The sequence below is a fragment of the Leptinotarsa decemlineata genome, unplaced genomic scaffold (genome assembly GCF_025532065.1).
Source record: "Leptinotarsa decemlineata unplaced genomic scaffold, Ldec_3_MD MMD2_tig00000157_RagTag_RagTag, whole genome shotgun sequence".
Taxonomy (NCBI): Eukaryota; Metazoa; Arthropoda; class Insecta; order Coleoptera; family Chrysomelidae; genus Leptinotarsa; species Leptinotarsa decemlineata.
Genome location: NW_027412543.1, coordinates 239,140 through 261,084, shown reverse-complemented (window position 1 = coordinate 261,084; position 21,945 = coordinate 239,140). Strand labels below are relative to the sequence as shown.

General features: G+C 31.4%; 1 protein-coding gene across 2 annotated transcripts; it reads right to left on the bottom strand.

The window, feature by feature from the left end:
• Positions 1-3,450: 3,450 nt before the first annotated feature.
• LOC141481305 (uncharacterized) lies at positions 3,451-11,283 on the bottom strand. Of its 2 annotated transcripts, XM_074172703.1 has the most exons (11): positions 10,308-11,283; positions 9,793-10,061; positions 8,182-8,319; positions 7,523-7,657; positions 7,157-7,369; positions 5,251-6,747; positions 5,133-5,186; positions 4,443-4,538; positions 4,090-4,323; positions 3,684-3,901; positions 3,451-3,601 (listed from the first exon to the last, which is right to left on the bottom strand). In XM_074172703.1, the coding sequence occupies exons 2-10, from the start codon at positions 10,049-10,051 to the stop codon at positions 3,705-3,707; spliced, it is 2,823 nt and encodes a 940-aa protein (XP_074028804.1). In that variant the 5' UTR covers positions 10,052-10,061; positions 10,308-11,283; the 3' UTR covers positions 3,451-3,601; positions 3,684-3,704. The 2 variants fall into 2 exon arrangements, with proteins under 2 accessions (XP_074028804.1, XP_074028803.1); XM_074172702.1 differs by having other exon boundaries at positions 3,451-3,901; positions 10,308-11,282.
• Between the last annotated feature and the right edge of the window lie 10,662 nt (positions 11,284-21,945).

Below are 21,945 nucleotides of genomic sequence, written 5' to 3'. Positions count from 1 at the left end.
CTAACCCCACCGAACCTAACCTAACATGACCTGTTCTACATTTGAATAAAATGGGAAACTCTTCCAGTAGTTTCAGAACAAAAACAGAGCCAACAAAACGCAAGTAAGCATTGCTAATATTTAGATCATAAAAAAAGCTGCCTTCGATACAGAGAAGAAAAATACGCCAAAAATGGAATTATTTGAAAAAACTAATGAATACATGCAGAACAACGTTATTCCGAAACTGACGTCCCAATATGAAAACAAAAATAGCGGTAAATTGGTAATAAATGGTAAAAAAGAGGAAATTCATCTGAAATCATCTGCTGAATTCACCTAGCCTAACCTAACCTGACCTGACCTAACCTTATCTGATCTGTTCTACATTTGAATATAATAGGAAACTCTGTCAGTAGTTCCAGATCAAAAACAGAGCCCACAAAACGTAAATAAGCAATAATAATTTTTGGATCATAAAAGAAAGCCGCCTTCAACATAGTTCTGAACTTGGCAACATTGCAAAAATCAGATTTAGGGTTTGATCTCATTCGAGCGTGTAATTGAAAACGATTCGTAGTGACGTCATTAATAATAAGATTCGCCAGAATGGAATGATTCAATTTGTGTCAGATGTCAAAATCAATAATAAAAACCTCAGAGTAATAAAAAGACATAGAGTTGCCATGCCTATACCCAGTGACGGCTCGTGCATTGGAGAACAGGGGAGGCTAAAGTCATAAAGACTATATACACACAAGAAAAGCCCGCCGGGAGCGCGAAAATTTTTTGGGGTGCCGCACCTTATTTAAAGCAAAATACGTAATATTTGCATAAATACAAACAAAAATTGAGTATTGCCGAAAATCATACGTATAAAACTGACCATAAAAAAACAAAAACAAGAAAAAAGGGTTGTCTTTGAGTTATTCAATATAAATGAACTCTTCGTAGTCAATAAATAATACTTTTCTCTTGATTTGAAAGGGTTATATTTTTAGGAGTGATTAATTTTTGGGAAAGAAAGTTTTTGGCTTTCTACTACTCCATCTGATACAAAAAAATGGATGAGAGAATCTTCCAAAGAAAGGAAGGAAGTAATCAATTTGAAAATAAGTAACTCTATACATGGATGTGTAGATCATGCAAAGAAGTAACTTTCAGACACAAACTGAAAGTATAGAGTTACTTATTTTCAAATTGATTACTTCCTTCCTTTTTTTGGAAGATTCTCTCATCCATTTTTTTGTATCAGATGGAGTAGTAGAAAGCCAAAAACTTTCTTTCCCAAAAATTAATCACTCCTAAAAATATAACCCTTTCAAATCAAATAAGATTCCTCATGGCTGGGATTAAATCAAATAGGTGAATGAATGTCATTACGATGTCATCGATGACATAAGCAGATCAAGCTTATTCCGTGACATTCAAAATCGTAATTCATGAATGAAGTGTGTGTATTTTCTATAATGTTATCCAATTTGGTACTGAAGAGCCTTAGGGCAAGTGTCTCAAGGCAAAACACGGTGTATACCAGTTAGGGTGACAGTGTTCCATGTGAGTACAATTTATTACCATTCATTCAAAGTAGAACTCATGTGAATGATATCTGATTCTTATTCCTCAACAAATGTTCGATATAAAAACTGAATAGAGAAAAGTATCTTCTGTATAATTCATTGTTCATATAGAAGTATTTGTTTCGAAAGAATTTTTTTCTTTCGTGTAATTCAATGTTTATATGAAAGTAGCTGTTTCAGGAGGACTTTCTTTCAGTTTGTGTCTGAAAGTTACTTCTTTGCATGATCTACACATCCATGTATAGAGTTACTTATTTTCAAATTGATTACTTCCTTCCTTTCTTTGGAAGATTCTCTCATCCATTTTTTTGTATCAGATGGAGTAGTAGAAAGCCAAAAACTTTTCTCTTCTAATATAACAGTTTTCTTAAAAATTGCTAAAAACGATTGAAAGTTGTGATGTACAGGTAATATCAGTAGTTTCATCAATTTCCCATGCAAAAAATAAATACTTTCAATCTCCTTGCTTATATTTTTCTCAATAATATATGCCACACTGTCTATAAGCTAATTTTGGATGGTTTTTGAGGTGCCCGAAAAAACGTTACCGTTTAAAAAAGTACCAAATTGGGAATCATATTTTCCCCATAACATTAAAATTTCCTTGCAATTGCCGCGATTAATCGAATCTTCGGTTTCATCGTGTCCGCGAAAAGCTAATTCTTGGGAACCCAAATAAATCGTAATATCGATGAGTGTTTTTGAATTCGACCGATTTTCCCTAACCTATATTTTGTTTGTTTGAAGGTGATTGACAATGTTTCGTGATAATTTCACTAGTTCGGACATATATATATGGAAGTCCGAACTATATGCTCCTTAGATTTAAAATGTCTTTCTGTAGAACGAGGTAAATTTTTCAAAACAGGAGTATCCTGTTTTAAACCACGTTTGGTATTTTGGTTTGTACGGAAAATAAAACACAGGGCCAACAAAAAAGTATTTCTCGTTTAATGAAGCTGGTTAACCAATCACATTTATCGTACCAACTAATATTAAATCCTCGATTTTGTTGATTTTCTGACGCTTTTATTGAAATCAAATTTGGTTGAGACCTCACTAGCGTGAGGTTGTTCATCATGAAAACGTTTCAAATCATAGTTGATGTGACGTTATCGTTTCAACGCCAGAACGAATGTATTTGAATCACAGACAAATACGTTTTGAATACATGAGCGCCAGAAAACGCCTTAGCTAAGAATAATTATAAGCCGCGCAAACTTGTAATATTCGTAGACTCGCTTTTTTATAAGTTTTTGCAAATCTGCATATTCTTTATCGGGTTGGCAGAGAAGGAAAATACGTTAGAAATGGAAATATTTGAAAAAACAGATGAATATATGCAGAACAACGTTATTTCGAAAGTAACGTTCAAATACGGAAAGCGATGAATTGATCTGTTAAATTTGCCGAATCACTAGGCAACACTGTGCGAGCGGTAAAGTTTGACAACTTGTGACATTTGTTTATGTATCTTTGGGTTTATAATGAAAATATCTGTTTTTAAAATTATTCAATGTTATTTGCAATAAACAGTAGTAAATAGGTGAATAAAGGTGCAGTTGGTGTGTTGGCTACAAAAAAGAGAGTTTATAGTGTTGTACAGAATGCTAGAGTGACATTTCCCAAAACTGTTTTTTTTTTTAAACTAAACAATAGAATATCTCCCTGTTATATTTTTCGCACGAAAATTTCGCTTGCTATAGTGTTTTTTTCATGTTTTGAATCATCTGTGCGTGTTTCATTTCTATTATATAAAAATGTTAGAAAAAGCCAAAGATTTAGAGTAAAAATTTATTTTCTTTTCATTAAAATAAGCAAGATGAGAGTCACAAATTAACATGAGGTAACGAAAGGAAAAATAAACAAGTACGGTATATATTAACGGCGTCAAAAGTGATAAATGGAGCCCTCTCCCATAAAGTATCAAACTCCAAAAAAAAATCAAGTACTTCCTTTATTCTGAAATGTTGCTGTAGTTAACCTCTGGTATTTCAGTTTGCACATCCTGTATATTGGAAACAGCTAGGTTAAAACTGATTCTGAAAATTAAGTGGTTCAAATTATTGGATGTAGAAAATGCTAACATGAATTCAGCCCAATAACAAATATTCTCCAATTTACTTTTCTGTAACTTCAACTACGTTATACATTCTTCGTTTTACTGTTTTTCTTTATAGTATTATTAACCCATGCTCTCAGTGTTACAGCTGTCCTATGCCTTAATTGTGGATATTTGTTTTGAACTTCAGTGCACATTTTCAAACCAGGAAGTATTCCACCTTTCAAATTTCTCTCAAATATTTTAAACATTATTTCTTTTTCTTCCTCTGTCCAGTATGCTGAAAAAAAGGAGTTCAGTATTTAAAGAATTTCACATTCGAGTATTGTATTAAGTATATGTATAACCGATTCTCAAAAAAAGTAAAACAAAAACGAGTATTTCAAGAATAAGATATTGAAATATATTAGTGGGTATTCTGAGAATAAGATAGAGAAATTAACTTTTGTATATACACTAACTACTAACCTCTCATAATTTTACGACATTTTTCATTACTTTTTTTTCTAAACTGGTTAGACATCCAACTTTTTAACTGTGCTGCAGTTCTTCCACTCAAAGAATCATTACTTTCGATGGCAGCAAAACATTCTGGGGTTGTTGGTAAAGTTCTATTTTGTAGGTGTTTTGAGAATAATGTGGTTACAATTTGCACTTCATTTGCACCCCAAGACCTTTTTCTAACTTGACCCATAGGAGAAACTGAAATATGAAATGATTTTTGAAGTTTTAAAAATATTAATGTTGATGATATATGATATTTGGAAATGGCAGCATTCAGTAAGTGGTAAGTATAAGACTTAATAGAAAAACTTTCTTACCACATCGTTGTCTGCCATAAGAAGTTTCTAGAGGATTATCCCATGAATCTCTAGCAGGGTAATTTATCGTGGGCGACTCTCTCGCGGGATTATTAACTAAAATCATTGAAGATATTATAAATTTTACCCACTATGAATACACTCATACTGCAAAGTTTGAACATATAATAACTAGTTTAATACCTCTGATACATTGTTCACAAAAATTGATAATAAAGGTTCAATTAACAGTAGGTTCAAATATTGAATATACTGAAAATGCATAACTCGTTACTATTAATACAATATTTAAACAATGTTGTGATGAAGGTATTACAATATAAATTCAATGTGCATTGAAAACTATCATGAATATTCCAAGTTTTTTTGTTTGATATAATAGATTATTCCTCAAATTACATTCCTAATTAAATTTTAAACTCTTGGTAATTCTTAATTGATATGGAATTCTCTCAGCACACAAGTCCTGGCCAAGCAGAACATTATCTATCTAAGGAATTTTGATTAATGTCAAGTTACTGAGATCTTCCAAATAGATTCTTATAACAAAGTATAAGATCAAGTAAATATCAAGGAATGTAAAAAAGACAAAAATATGAAACCATATATTATAACTATACAACATCAGATTCACATGTCGGCCAGCTCCAACTGAGGTCCAACAGTTACAAATCGAAGTTTTATACTTACCAGAGAGAACTTTTACAGAATTGATTTCCTGGGTAGTATCAGACGAAAGGTTTCCTGAAATGAAATTTCCAGTGTGACAAATGATTGAAAACTTTCAAATTTTATAAATTACTTTTACCTTTTCCCTTTCCGATACCCATTTCAAGTAGTTGGGATATTCTTCCAACCTCCCTTACAGCAACTGGTAGTCTATAGTGATCACGGTGAATCTTTTCTGCATGTCCCATAAAATTAGCAAGATCTCCAACTTCCACATCATCTAAATCTAGTAATGCAGATTGTGTTGCCAAATGCTTACGTAGTTGAGTTCCTCGCAATAAAGTAGGATTGGAAACTTTACATTTTTCAGAATAATCTCGCATTATCTTGCAGGCATTCAAGTGAGAATTTTCAAGAATATTTCCAGTAATCCCAAAAACATATGGATTAGTATCTGGCACATTAGCTTCCGTTCTGTACCTTAGTATTAACAATATTGACTCCAACATATCTTTTGAGAGCAATACTGTGACTTCTCGTGCTCTTTTTCCACGAATCACAAATCTTGAGTATTCCTTGGGATCCTGGTTGAATTTCTTAACAGTAAAATTGAGTAACTCACTGTCTTTTTCACTGTTAAAGGTCTGATATGCTTTGAAATCATCAATAAGAATTCTTTCAACCTCTCCTGCTCTTCTTCTATTGAAAATTTGAACTAAAATCAGGGTTGAAGCTGCTAAGTTTTTCCAATTGCATAACGAAAATGACTCTTGCAATTTTGAAAAACTTTCTTTCATCAAATCATCAGCATATCTGAATAATACATTTATTTCCTCTGTAGAAGGTAATTCCAGAACTTTTTTTCTTTTTTGATGAAGTTGAGACTCTATAACGGTTCTATTCACAGAAATGGAAAGTTCTTCCTCCAATACTTTCAAAAAGTCTTCCACATATTGCTTTTTCATGAAATTTTTGTTTTTGATAAAAATTGTAATAAGGAGTTTGCCACATTTTTTCAAGATGGTGCCTAAATCAGCAGCTGCTGCAGGTGAGTCATACCGCATAGTATCATGATTCAAAGAAGCTACTTTGTGTATAGCTTGTATGCTAGTATCAACTTTTTCTGGATCAAATACAGAGGAGAAATTGTCTATAGTTTCATCTAGTCCTTTGATGGCTAATAGAAATCTTCCAATGAGGCGTAATTTAGCGCGAATCATTTTATACAAGTGTTCCAATCTGTATTTGCAACACAATGAGTTACCAAAAGCAACCACTAATTCATCATATCGGATAATATTTGTTACATCATCTTCTCGCATGACTGGAAATATGTGATCCCTCAGTATAGAAGAAGCAGTTTTATGCACCTTTGCATGAACTCTTTTACTCAATATAGACATTTTTTTGTTCCCTTTTTCATGGGAGGGAATACACTTAGCATAATGTTTTCGGATTGTATTTTTCGAAAACATCCCTTTACAATACGGACAAATTTTGTAATCAGATGATTGTTTGACATACTTTGTTCTTCTTGAAACAATAAGGTGTCCAGTGTTCAGATTTTTGTCTGTATTAAATTCAAAGCATCCTTGTTTTCTTAAACCATCTATAATTCTTTTACGTCCTTCCGTACCTGAAAAATGGAAACTTTTTGAATACCACTGAATCAGAAGTATGAAATGTGAAGCTGCAGAAAATTTGAATTTCAGAAAAACTAAAAAGATTTTTGATATTTAAATAAAATATATATTATAATACATATTTCCTACCCAATTTTTTGCAATCTTGAGTCAATTCTCTATTCAAATTGTTAAAATAGAACAAGTTTGTTTACCAAAAGCGTTTTTGATTGAAAATCCCGTTACTCCCTCAGTTCCATAAACCATCTTCAGTCTTTACCCAGAAAAACTCATATTTTGAAGTTTGTTATGAAATATTGATATGGTTTTTGGAATTGAATTAAGATTTAAAAATATTGGGTAGGAAATGAGTATTATAATATAATTTTATTTAAATGCCAACAATCTTTTCAATTAATTTACCTTTTGGTAATATCAAAAACTTTCGCACTTCTTCCTCTTCTTTGTGTTTTTTTTCAAAATGTGATGGGAGCTTTGTAAACATATTTTTACAATATTTACAAAAATATTTCTTCGAACCTTGCTTTGAATTTGGAATTATGGGATCTAATGGCATTTCATTATTTGGAGGTACATATGACTGCATTTTTTCCAGAACTATCGATACAGGAATATCTGAAAATTTTAGTAAAAATGTAAAATACTCGATCAGGAAAAGGGTATCATCAAATGCAAATAAAAAATTTATTTCGTTTTCAAGAGTTAAGAGTACTTATGGACTGAATACCAAATGAAATTATTACATTATAAATAGTTTGTATTATTTACCTGCGGTATATATTTTTTTATTTAGTAAGACATTGTTTGATAGTACATCAGTTGATGTCGCTGCCATTTTATTGAATTGCTCAGGATAACATTTTGAATTATTATTCAAATCATTGCCAAGTGATTCAGAAATACCTGGAAAACACAAAATATTATTTAATTCAACCAATCAGAAAACACATCCTGCCTGAGCTTTGTCATTTTCTATCCAGAAGGATATGGAACTATTTCTCGTAGAATGTAATTTGTTTCTAGAATATGTTTATACTAAACTTTCAAGTCATTTGTTTGATTAATGTGAATTGACTCTAAAACTTTTATAACTTTGTATAATTATTGGGTCACTAATTGACTGCATTGTTTGATTAGCAGATATCTCACCAGAAAAAAATGTATTAAAAGATTTCGAACCTGTTTCATTTTTTCTACATCTACATCAGTCAATGTAGAATAATTTTCAAAGTCAAACTCCATTATATTGAAATTTAGAATATTAGCAATGAAAGTGGTATTCTATATGCATCTAGGTTTAATGAAATATTGATTTTCAAACTAAAGTGGAAATGGTTGTATATGCTACCGCCAGTAGTAGTAGGAATAATTGAAAAAAAAAGAGAATTGGAAAATTGAATATTGTCCAAGGACTTTTCTCCATTTACCTGCGTTAGAACTTTTAGCTTGCTCGTAAACATAAGAATCTTCTGATAATGAATCATTTGATAAAGAACTATCCTCATCACTACTTTCCTTCGGAACAAAATTTGGGTCAACATCAGAATAATCGCTACCATATGGTTCTGGAACATTAAGGAAATAAAATAATCATTTCATTTGAAGTCGCAAAAACACCAATATTTGATTTATCGCTAGCTGGGACTCAATTGCAAGTTACATGAATATACATGAAGGTGAGTCGCTCTCTTGTTCTCGAGTTTCACTTATTTTGGAAGTAGATTAATACTAATGAAAAATATAGCATAGGAATATGAAGAAATTTCCATAGAATAGCAATGGTATATCAGTACCCATAGTTAGACAATCATCCTATCAAATTTTCATTCGTGTACACAATGCCCTGTTCCTGGACAACCACACCAGAAATGAAGACCTCAAGTTTATAATGACACCCAATTATTTTTGTAAATTAAAGATCCCACTCGCAGACAATTATTCCACCTATACCATATTTCATATGGTATTAATTTATGAGTGGGTATGATAAGTGAAATATTAATTGGCCCTTTGTGATACCTGGAAAATTAGAAAGTTTCTTCGATGTTTGCAAAACAATCTACCAGTTTTGCAAATATTGAAAAACAGTTTCAAACCTGCAGAAATGTGTGGTATCAGATAGACAACAATCCACTACATTTGGCGCGCCAAGTATGGCAATTTTCAACAAATACCTATCAAAGAAGATGGATTGGAAGGGGTGGAAAAATTTCATGGCCAGCAATGTGTCTCGATATGTACCATCTTGATTTCTTCTTAGAGGTTATATGGAAAAAAGCATGTCTATGAATGAGAAGTTAATCATGAACAAGAACTGCAGGAAAGAATTTATCATGTGACACAAGAAATTCGAATCTGCCTGCATTTCGATATTCCCAAAGTGTGGTCTTGAGATACTGTCCATTAAATTATTAAAAATTTGTAAAGAATATAAATTAAAAAATTAGGCTCTCAGATATTCTGAATACTGAAATTTTTATAAACGAACTGCAAATGAAAGTCCCACAATCCTGTTGCTCACTTCTGAGAAAATCATTGAAAATGATGATAAAAATCACAAAAATAAAAATTAATGAAGAAAAGAGAATTGAAACTTTCTTATGTTTTTTCCAAAGTGGTAAAAAACATAGAAAGTTTCAATTATCTTTTCTTCATTATGATTTCCTACCACGTAGTAACGACTACATCCATCAATTTATTAAAATAAAAGTCATGTAATTAAAATAAAAATTATATACTTTACAGGATATGCACCTCATATTATTTTTTGCAAAGCAGTCAATAACCAGGAAATAACATTACAAAAAACATAATTTTCTGATACAAAACAAAAATTTAGTGCCACAAGGAACGAAAAATGATGTGAAAGGGTGACATAGTGAATAAAATCATATGTATCCTGATTGTTTTTTGGTGCAAAAAGCAAGTGGAAAATGATCTTTGACAAACTCTAACTTTCAAGGAATGTGCACATCAAATATCAAATATTTTTTTATTGTGGGAATATTGAGCTTTTACCCACACAGTTCTGAATGTACCTGACAGAGCATTGGAGGAAGCATTCGGTTCATCTTCGTTGCAGAGTTCATTATTATTGGTACATTCTGTTACTTGCTCCTTATGTTTGTTTTTCACAAAACTCTCGCATTGATCTTGTTCGCCAATTAAAATAATAGCCACATGGTACCATGCATTTTTCCAGCGAGCTGAATGCTGACCATTATTACTTCTTAATTTATCGGCTTTTACACAAGAGAGTATTCCATCATCAAACTCCACTACACAATATTGATCCATCCTGTTTTTTCTGAAATAATATATCAAATTATATATATTGTGCCAATGAAGTTGATGAAACGTGCATCAGGAAATTTGATGGGTAGATTTCCTGTTTGGTCAAATGTGATTTTTACTTCCGATTCAACTACTCTGCAAACGATGCTTATATATTATGTAGTTGAAACGATTTATTCAAATATACCGTGTAGAAAATTGCGTAGTTTAATCGGAATCATGGCAACGGTAAAAATATAACGCAAAAAAAAATACTTACCAGTTATGGACACCTACAAATTTTACACACTTTGCATTAGACGGTGGCACAGCATACGGTGGTTTTTCAACTCCAATAAGTAAAAAACCTACATCGCGCGCTTCGAACTCAGTGAAGTTCTTCTTCTTTTCTTGTTTTTTGGGTTCGAATGTTAGGTGAATTTCCCAAATTCAGTCAAGAAATTTGAGTTTCGTCATTCGTTAACGTTGCTGAGGTGAGGGTTACTGTTTAGGATATTTATACTTTTTTTTTCAAAGGCTTCGAGGACCAGTGGTGGAACCATAACGAATCGACACGACAGTAATTCCCCTACATCTCAAACTCCTTGCCCATATATTTATTGGATTTCCCGATAAGTATATGGGCAAGGGGTTTGAGATGTAGAAAGGGTAATGTGGTTCTACTACTGTTCTTTTCTTTTCCTTAATTTACTCATAAGGCTGGGTTTTCACAGCTCCGTCATCCTACGTCCGAATCGTACTCGTGCCATCGAACAAAAATTACCTCCCGAAGTTTATCGTACGAATTTTCGAATAATATAGTTATATATTTTCAAGACAGGTGATAGACGAAGCTGTTGATTTGTGTCTGTACTGCTGCACCCCTTTTCCAGAATAATGTCAAAAATGTACCACTTCATAGAATATTTTATATATGAACTCTATGGGGTTACAGTACTGGTTGATAGTTATAGTATTAGCGGTCATCCGTAAGCTAAGACACGACAACAATGTTCAATGGGCATTTTTAATCAAAACTAATGATACGAAATATTTTTTTAAATTTACCTATTAGATAATTTTCGGTGAACGTACCCCAAACATCGTTGAATCAGCGCTTCATCCCTTTTATTTAGAGAGTTTATAGAAGCTAGAGAACTATATAATCAATAAAAACGTATAGACTTATATATTTAGATTGAGCATTAGAGAGAGAAAATTGACTCCAAATACAATTTGTTACCATTCATTTAAAGTAGAACTCATGTGAATGATATCTGATCTTATTTCACAACGAATGTTTGAAATACAAACTGAGTAAAGAAAAGTATATTCTGTATAATTCAGTGTTCATATAGGAGTATTTGTTTCGAAAGAATTTTTTTTCTTTCGTGTAATTCAATGTTTATATGAAAGTAGCTGTTTCAGGAGTACTTTCTTTCAGTTTGTGTCTGAAAGTTACTTCTTTGCATGATCTACACATCCATGAATAGAGTTACTTATTTTCAAATAGATTACTTCCTTCCTTTCTTTGGAAGATTCCCTCATCTTTTTTGTATCGAGATAAAGTAGTAAAAAGCCAAAAACTTTCTTTCCCAAAAATTAATCACTTCTAAAAATATAACCCCTTCAATTCAAACAAAGAACCACTTTTTGGTATTACTTCGCACATATACTTTATCATCCAATCATAATCGTATTCAGTCATTAAGAATACCCTCACCAATTCCTGTTACATAACAATATCAGATTATCGTTTTAAATATGGTTGTATTTTGATTCTTGTTCATTTCATCGTTAGTTTTCGTTGTTCGTATATTATTTTTTCTATCCTTAAGTAGTGCTAAATTTTTATTTATTACTTCATTTGTGGATAATCTACTCTGTATGATTCACGTATGGTCTATTCGGTCGGTTGTGAAAAATCTTTCAAAAAAAATTGCAAAAAGGGAAGATTTTCCTTTGAATATTATTTTTGAATTTTGCAAACTGAGAAAAATTATCAGAATGAAATATAATAACTTAAAGACCGACGAAAATAGGTCACTTAAAAAAAATTCAACAATTCTAGAAAAAAAATCGAAAATTAAGTAAAGTAATACATTAATTGGTCCTTTAAATTTATTTTTCTACATTCATGCAAAAAAAAATGATTCAAATATATTTAGTAGATAAAATGGTTCCTTTTTGCTCTAATGTAGTATTATAATATATCAAATTGGAGATTTATCAATTTCATCATTTATGGAACAAAGTTTAAGTTGAATTATTCAATCTAAATTTCTCATTTTCTCAAAAAAATAAATAAGCGTATCATGTATTTTCTGTCTGATAAATAAAAAAAGGTGTTACACCTATAAACAATTTATTACTTATATATTTTTGATTATCAAGCGTTTATTATAAAAGATGGAACAAAAAGTCATCATAAATTTTTTTAGATAATACTATTAGCTAAAACAAAGTTCATTACAAAATTTTTGTGGGAGTTACAGTTTTCACGAAAATAATAAAAAACTGATGAAACCTCTTTTAAAAAGGGCAAAATAGCTCGCCCTATCATCCACAAAGAAAAATTTTTACTTAGTATTAATCCATTTATGTTAAGTGTTCAATCCTATATAAAAATAATATTTTAATAAGGGATTTACATGAAATTTGTTTATTTTAATTTAAAAGTGCAGTACCGAATCAATCCAGAGTCACCACTGTTACGTCACGAGATTACGTGACGTGTCTAACAAAATCGCAAAAGTAAGCAATCCTGTATGTCCATAATCGTTGGTGAGTCGTCTCGTGACCTAGAACGTCGCCTAGTGGTTGAAATCACAAAACATGATGCAATGTTTCCCTACTGAAAAGCACGTGCATTTCCATTTTTTTATTTATATTAAAAATATGAAGTAGTTTTCTGGGATATATTTGTATCAGTGAATACAATCTCATAGAATTGAGTCTGAGATGACTTTTTACTTAATTATTATTAATTAAAGGCGGTGTGAGCCACTAAAGTGGCTACGCTGTCAGCTGACAGTGCCTTTGCGTGATTTTATTTTCTTTAATTTTTGCACTGGTATGCTGGTATTTGTTCAGTAATTTACTATATTTGACCGTAATTTTTGTTCCACTGCAACATTTTCCCAGAGGTTTCGTCTAGCTTCGTTGAAGGTATCGCAACCAATATCATGACAGACGGACCTCTCTGAAAACAATTAATGACGTTGATATGAGCTTACTGACTCCTTCTTAGATAGAAATGTGGCATTCCTTTTTCTTTTCCAATCCGTTTATCAAGAATGCCGTATACCTCGGGATTTTGTCAAATTATTTTACGTGGGAGTTACGGCAACAGGGATCCTATCCATTTTGTCACCTATATTTACATTTCTGTTATCCTCTCCAGAGATGCAACTAGTAAATATAAAGTTCCTAAAGTTAATACAAAATATACAATAATATGCTCAGACCAATATATGTATAAAAATATATTCTTTCTTGGTAGCTCTTTTATATGCGATGAAGCATAATGTTATAAAAAAAATGTGATTATATAAAGTCAAAATCAAAAGTTATCATTTCATCAATATAATGTGTATAGGTACCTACATGATTTTTTTGTATAGTTAAGGACTTGTTTTCAGTGTCAGTGTATGTCTATGCAGTGAACTGTTTTTTACTTTGTTAATGATTTTATTTATATCCTATGAATGATATTATCCAAATGATCTTGAAGACGAATAGAATTATACTGTTATCATCACAGAATGTCTGCAATGAATCATAAAAAAATCTTTTTTAAAAATATCTTTCTCGCCTGAAGTTGCTTCAAATTCATTTTGAACATATGATCCAATTTTATATTTTCAAAATTCATTAGTTTGGTATGTTTTGTAACAGCACTAAAAACTCGTGGATATGTCTTTTTCAAGGAATTCAAGAATATTGAATTTATCGGACAAAATTAAACATATTTTAACTTTTTCCCTGATCTGTACAGTCAAATATTTCACTCATCTGATTCTCGCCAATAATTATTTCAGTATATTCACCAATCCAGGAATCGTTTGACCTTGGATGTCAAATTTGTCAGAATCTATTTTCTTCTTTCAAAATTGGAAAAAGTTGAAATATTCGAAAAACTTTCGGATTGTCGGATCATGGGATGACCGAGCTGTGAGACCTCAGCCTAACAACTGAATTGAATATCAGTTTGATATCATTTTTGATACACTATTTACAAATTTGACTTTAATGAATGATGTTGTTTCTTACTCGGAATTGCGAATACTAACAATCGACTTTTGATAGTTTTTCTATTATGGATCATTTCCATTCAACATTTGAAATTTTTTTTTGTTTCTAACTCGAACTTTTTGGCAAAAATCCTAAAATTACTCATTATCAACTAACTTTGGTACGTTTTCCCATTTAATGATCAGAAAGTTTCAGGTTGACACTCTAGATAATGTTTTTCTTCGGTTAACACAGAAAATCCCATATATTCCGTACTACTTTTCAAACCAGAAAGTTGTGTTTTCCGTACACATGCACTAAACTGGGTGGAATATATTCCTAACTCTTATATCACTCTTATATCAAATTAAAGAAAATAAAAAACCTTGACAGAATTGAACCCAGAAGCGCTTGGTCAGTAGATCGATACAAATTCCACTGCTCCACCATTCCGTCTATATAAATTGAGAATTCTAAGATTTGACAGATACTAAAATCTAGACAAATCACTGTTTTTGATGATAATTCGCCACGTTAGCGGCGCAAACATAACAACCCTTAAATGAGACGGCGGGTGGAAATTAACCACAACGGTAGAGGGATATATCGATGACAATCTGTCAAACAAAATAAATTAGCAAATAAAATCTTGCATTCTGTTGAGAACGAAACAGTATCTACCCGTGAAATATCTACTATTTTCAAAAACATACAAGATAATGTTAGAAAAAATTCTGTTTAAAATTTGTTTTTCCGTTAACCAACTGTCACATCCCTACGAACGACAACCCGCAGAAGTCGAAACTTGTGCGAGCTAAGGATTAACGAGGTCTTACCTTTCAACGTGTGATTCCTAACACGGATTGGACGATAACAAGTGAATATCGATCGTTCAGCCTGGGGCTTTTACCACCGACCAACACGGCGGTTAATTCGAGTCACTGAACAAAGTACCCATGTCGAACCGATCGGCTACCGACCGACAACCAGAAATTATTATTATTGCCTGTCAATGAATATTTTTGAAGACATAATTAGCTGTCAAGTTGTAAAATAAGTTGTTTGAAGTTGATTAAAATATTTTTGATTTGATCGTAGAAAAAGTATAGTGTGCTACTCGTGCAGATAACTAGTACTATGTTGATGTATCGCTGCTGTTTCAATGTTTTGACAGAGTCAGAATCAACGAACTTAGGCGTGCGCAGCGTTAAAGAACAGTGCTTTTAAAAAATTGTTCTACAGCGCCATCTAGTGGCGAGTTACAGAAACATTGATAACCTAAAAACCTTCTGTATGAAAAATTACTTATACCTAAATGTCAAGTTTCATCACGATCGGTTGAGCGATGTAGAAGTTTATTACTTACCAACCAACCAACCAACCAACCAACCAACAAACATCAATTTTTATATATTAGATAATTCGAAAATTCAAACTTTTGAACACCTCGTAATTTATCTTAATTTATTAAACATTATAAAACTCGTATGAAACTATCTTCTTCATAATAAGAAACTTCAATGAATTTTAATGTTTTAAGTAAATTCAGATGAAAATTCGATCTATATCAATCGCCATTTTGAGAAATTACCTCAAAATGACCATTAATTATATGACAATTTATTTTGAGGTGATTATGAGGCAATTTCTCAAAATCACCAGTAAATACGCGATCATGCTCCTTACAGGCATTATGAAGAACTTCCTCAAAATGCCGGGTTAAGGTTTACTCTGATTTCCCCAAAATGACCATTACGTACGTTGGGCATTTTGAGGCTTTCCTCATATATATATATATATATATATATATATATATATATATATATATATATATATATATATATATATATATATATATATATATATATATATATATATGTATATATATATATATATATATATATATATGTATATATATATATATATATATATATATATGTATATATATGTATATATATATATATGTATATATATATATATATATATATATATATATGTATATATATATATATATATATATATATATATATATATATATATATATATGTATATATATATATATATATATATATATATATATATATATATATATATATGTATATATATATATATATATATATATATATATATATATATATATATATATATATATATGTATATATATGTAAACGGTCATTTGTCAGCCCGTAGAATATACGATGTGAACTCTGGTCAGCCCTCGGAAACGTCGGTCGTCCCGGTTTCGGGCTTACCAACGTTTCCCACTGTATATAGTGTTTTTTGGACATGTTATCATGTGAAATGACGTTTAGCAAATTTTCGGTTGGGCCGACCATTACACCATATACACATAGCTGATACACCACCTACTTTCACAAAACTTCGCCAGGAGGCGTGGCTGTGTAATTGTGTACACCTGATGTGAATAGTGTCTTTGTGAGCCCAGGTTTATACGAACACTTTCAATGGATAGCATGTTGGTCAGCCCACAATCGGGCAACGCTGCACTTGCATTTCATGATTCTAACTAGATTGTCGTGGTGCAGAAATTCGATAATAGGGATGGAAAATTTTTCGAGAGATGTAGAATTTTATGAAAAAGTTTCTGTTTTGTATGTTTTTTGTACAAGTAATTTAGATCAGGAATTGTTTCGCATATAAAAGTTTTATCAGAGCTTCGTAACACATTCACTTGTAGAAAAATTCTTGATCTGAACTCATACTTTCCCACATTCGACTACTTACCCGAAATCAGCTTTTTCGGATAACGGTGTCGTGTACGGAAATGTTGTTGCTGTTTCCGTTCTAGTTAGGATAATAATAATATAATTACTAACAGTGCGTTATTCCATTTAGCTTGTCGAAGCAACTTTAACTTCTGCACTATCTTAGATACAAAAATTTGAATATGTTATAAGTTGAAAATATCAATATAGTGTTCGGAATCACACGTTAAAATGTAAGACCTCGTTAATCTATAGCTAGTACAAGTTTATACTTCTGAGGGTTGTCGTTCGTAGGGGTGCGACAGACATATTTTAAACCGTTTCCTGTTTGTATTTTCAAATGTAGATTTTCAAATTCTAATTATTTGGCATGGACGCCTCAACAGAAATCGCGTTGTGTAAATCAATTTTAGACATTAAGCAGGAAACTTTAGATTTGACTTTGAAATTGTAGATTTGAAAACCTGACTGCACAAAAATAATCGAAGTGTGACTGAGTAGAAATGAGTAGATGAGAAATGACATTTTTTTCACAAACGAAAAATCTAAAATGTGATGAATGATCTGGTAATGAATTTATTGAGAAATGAATAGTGAATATCCAGAATGTCTACAATTTCAATAAATTCTATATAAAAATCCGCAGCAGCACTACGGATTTCCGATATATAATTTAGTTCAAAAATTAGGTAAAAATCGCACTAAGTATGTTTTCTATGACGAAACGAAATTCTGTGTGACTAGCATAAGGTAAGATATAATTTGTGAAACAGATATTAGTAATAAGTTTCAATTCTCTTTTTCTTAGTAATAGTTTTTTCGAAAACTCCCTTTTAGTTTTTGGAGGTATGATGTTGTTCAGGTTGAACATAATGAAATGGAGATTAAACCAATGTTTTTTTATTATGTTGACTGTTCATGACGATGAATACGTCATATCATCATCGATTATAACCTGCAGCAGACATTTCAATCAAAATAAAAAAGACTTGGAATATTTCAGTACAGAAAAAATTTGATCAGGTTGAATAAACATTTATTTGAATGGAGTATTATTCTTCAATTTGAGAACTGCTGACAAAAATTTTTCGGTAAACTAATAAACACGTAGTATGAAAAAATAACATAATTTCAAATGAAATGAAACTACAACATGGGTAAAAAAATATCAAATGAAAATTATTAATATTATTTCTTCTTTCTATAACAACAGTAAACGTATTCTTTGATTGCAGCCCAGTTTCTATTTTTGATTAATGATGAATATTTCTTTTCCTTATATTTTAGATACAAACAAGAACTAATTCAATTCTAGCACTTCTTTTTTTTTCGGAGCGAAAAACTTTTTGACTATATTTCGTTTTGCTCCTTAGACCAAGTTTGTTTTTGAGAAGTTTTTATTGTTTTCAAAACTGTGCGTGTCTGATGATCTGAAATGAGATCAGTGTGTTGAAAAACTCTATAAAGATATCAAACGGGTTGAAAATGGATCCAAAAATGAATGATAAAAATAAAAAATGGAAGGACGATACTGAAAAGTGATTTGACTCATTTCCAACCTATACTCAGAGATACGGATGATTCCAAAACAGCTCAAAATATAAATAATTGATTGCATATAGGGAATTTTTTTCAAAAGGAGCCACGTTCAATATCTCCATAAATAAGACAGTAATGTAAATTTCCCGAAACACCTAATTTTTGTGAAATAATATAAGGTATCGCTAAGATGCGTACACACTCCTCTTCAAAATATCAAACAAAATAACCCCATATATGCCATCTATTGGATAAGTGATTTTATCAGGAATTCAATGATGATTTTTCAGGGTTGATTTCTAATTTACTGTGAAGAAGGACCTTGAAATATAAGTGAACGACTTTTTAGATTAATTGATACAATCTCTCACAAAAACGTATACAACAATTATTTCTATTGTCAAGTTCCTAACAGAAAACAACTTTTGTCGCATTGAATTATATCTGTCGGATTTTTGGCAAAGTTTCTCATACAAAACACTTCAAAATACTTTCTAAAACTCACAGCCAAAAATGTTCCACTAAACAGTTTTACAAAAACGCGACACGTGTTTCGCCATACAATGGCTTCTTCGGGCGTATCTTTAAGATCGCTATATTTTACTACTACTATATTTTACAAATTTAATGCTTGGTATACCTAATTTTAAAATTTAAAGTACCTACATTTCAAGTACTTGAGTTAGTAATGGATTAAATGACCTGAGCTTATGTCCCAGTCCCCACATTTGAAAAATATTCAGTAACGGTTATTCAATTCTAATTGATCATTTAGTTAGTTACCCGAATTCTTGAATCTATTGATTGCTTGACATTTTAGAAGATTGAATTTCAAATTCTTCTCTTCTAAATATAACATGTCATATTCATGACTGAACTCATGTACTTCTGCTAAAAGGTGGTTTGCAAATGTGAAATTGGTCTTTCTATTCACAAAATTACATCTAAGCTTTCAATTCTTTGGAAAATAATCTCCCTGTTTGGCCATTATACAGTTTTGGGCAAGAGCCACAACTCAGCTGATATACTCCTGATCTATCCGATACCGAAGTTTTGTCTTTATTGTTTTTAATAAATGCACTTACACTATTATTCGGACTATTACTATTTCTGTGAGCTAAGTTTACGCAGTCTTTCTTCAAAAAAATATTATTGGTTGGTTCAGCCAAAAATGACAATGTCTCATAACTGACGTTATCGCATCTTGAATTTGGATAGATATGGTCCATGGCTTGCTTTTGTAGTTTTTGTTTGATTTGTTTGATCAAACTCAGCTCTCTCTGGAAATTATTCAATAGTCTATGAAGAATATTATTGAATGCAGCAACTTTATGCTGGTAAGAGTGTGTAGAGGAATTATGTATGATAATGTCCGTGTAAGATGGTTTGTGGAAAATTGCAAATTCATGTTCATTGTTATTTTTTGTAATGGTTGAGTCAAGGTAATTTAATGAATTATTTACCTTCCTCTCAGTGGTAAATTTTATTGACGGGTGGATGGAATTGACATATTCAACGAACTTGCCTACTTGCTTTTCTGTAATGATTTCATTATTCACTTGTGATAAATGGATATCGTAATGCTTGAAGAAATACATGCATAATGAATATTTAATACAACAGTCCTGAACAAACTGTAACGTCTATTTGATAAAAAAAAATTGATGAGCTTCCGTGAAGTATCATATTTATTCTAATACTTGCTACTTTCTACACACATTCACATCAAATCGATATACCAAATTTGGAACATCCATTCGAACTAAAAATGAAAACACAGGAAAATAATATTTCATTTGAGTTAGAAATTGGAAAACAGTGAATTACTTAAAATTAAGTAGATTCTATGATATTTATTTGTAATCGTCATATACCTATATATTCTATAATTATTCTCTAAGTATACCAAAATATTGGCAAGCCAATTAACAAAATAGCATTAGGACCATTGCAAAGATCGTAACGGTTCTCAAAGAGTTTCGCGTCAAAATAGTTAACGCGTGTCAAACAATTGCAGATTTCGTAGGAATACTGAAACTTTAATGAAATGAATAGAAACACTTTTGTCTAATTACCTATATTTGATTTTATTTATATGACCGTTTTCGGGTTTGACCCCGTTACCAAGTATTACCTTACCTATAAATTTCGTCGCCGCTGATATATACCATTATTTTTTTAAGAGAAATTTTGATGATCATAATATCCTCCATTTTATAAATTTATTATCGGATGAAAAGTGCAATTTTCTATACTTCACTGAATTTGACTTCGATACTAAATTTTCCCATTTTCATGATGTTTTTCTTCAAGCTTTTGATATATCCTTTCCTAAACAGTCTCAAAAAATTAAACAAAATCAAAATTCAAGTAGACACAAACCATGAATTACTAAGGATATCGTTGAAGAAGGTATATTACTCAGAGATATTTATAATTTGAATAAGAGCCAAACCAATGTACATTTATTGGGTCAATATAAGCAACTCTTAAAAAATCATAGACAAAAAATTGTGCTCTCAAAAAGTCAATACTTTAATAATCAATTCCTCAAGGCTCAACATAAATCTGAAGCTGCCTGGTCTATCATCAGGAAAAATACTATTATAAACGATTCATCTAAGACATTGGCGATGGTGTACTTGTTGACGATGGTCCCGGTATATCTCAAGCATTTAGTAGTTATTTTGTCGATTCAGTGGAGTCATTAGTAAAAAATACTGCACCTGGTGGCATTGAAAATCGTTGTGTAAAAACTGAGAGTCTTTTCCTCTATCCAATAGATGAAACTGAACTCGTGGAAATAATTAAATTCGCATGTTCGAAAAATTCCAGTGGGGTTGATGAATTGCCAGGAAATGTTTTAATGAAGGCTGCTTTGAAAATAATGGAACCTCTGATTCATCTAATCAATTTATCTTTCTCTGAAGGTATTTTTCCTTCCCGACTCAAGCAAGCAATGGTCGTCCCAGTCTATAAAAAAAGCGATAAGCATGTAATGTCGAACTACAGAGGTATTGCTTTACTATCTCCATTTTCGAAAATATTTGAAGAATCATATCAAAACTTGTGTCCTTTTTAAATAAATACAATATCGTATCTGACAACCAATATGGGTTTCAAGTGGGCTTGTCAACCCAGGATGCCATCCTTTCTCTACATAATCATGTATTATCAAACTTCGACAACGATGAGAAATCACTTAGTGTTCTTTTCGACTTGACACGAGCGTTTGATATCAGTCATCATGGTCTTCTTCTTGATGAACTGTTTGGCATGGGCGTTCGTGGTCCAAGTCTGAAATGGATTGAAACCTATTTAACTGGTCGTACACAGGTTGTTAAAGTTAGGCTTCAGACTGAGTCATTTTTCTCTGAATTTCGAAACGTTGTTACAGGTGTGCCCCAAGGTAGTGTTTTG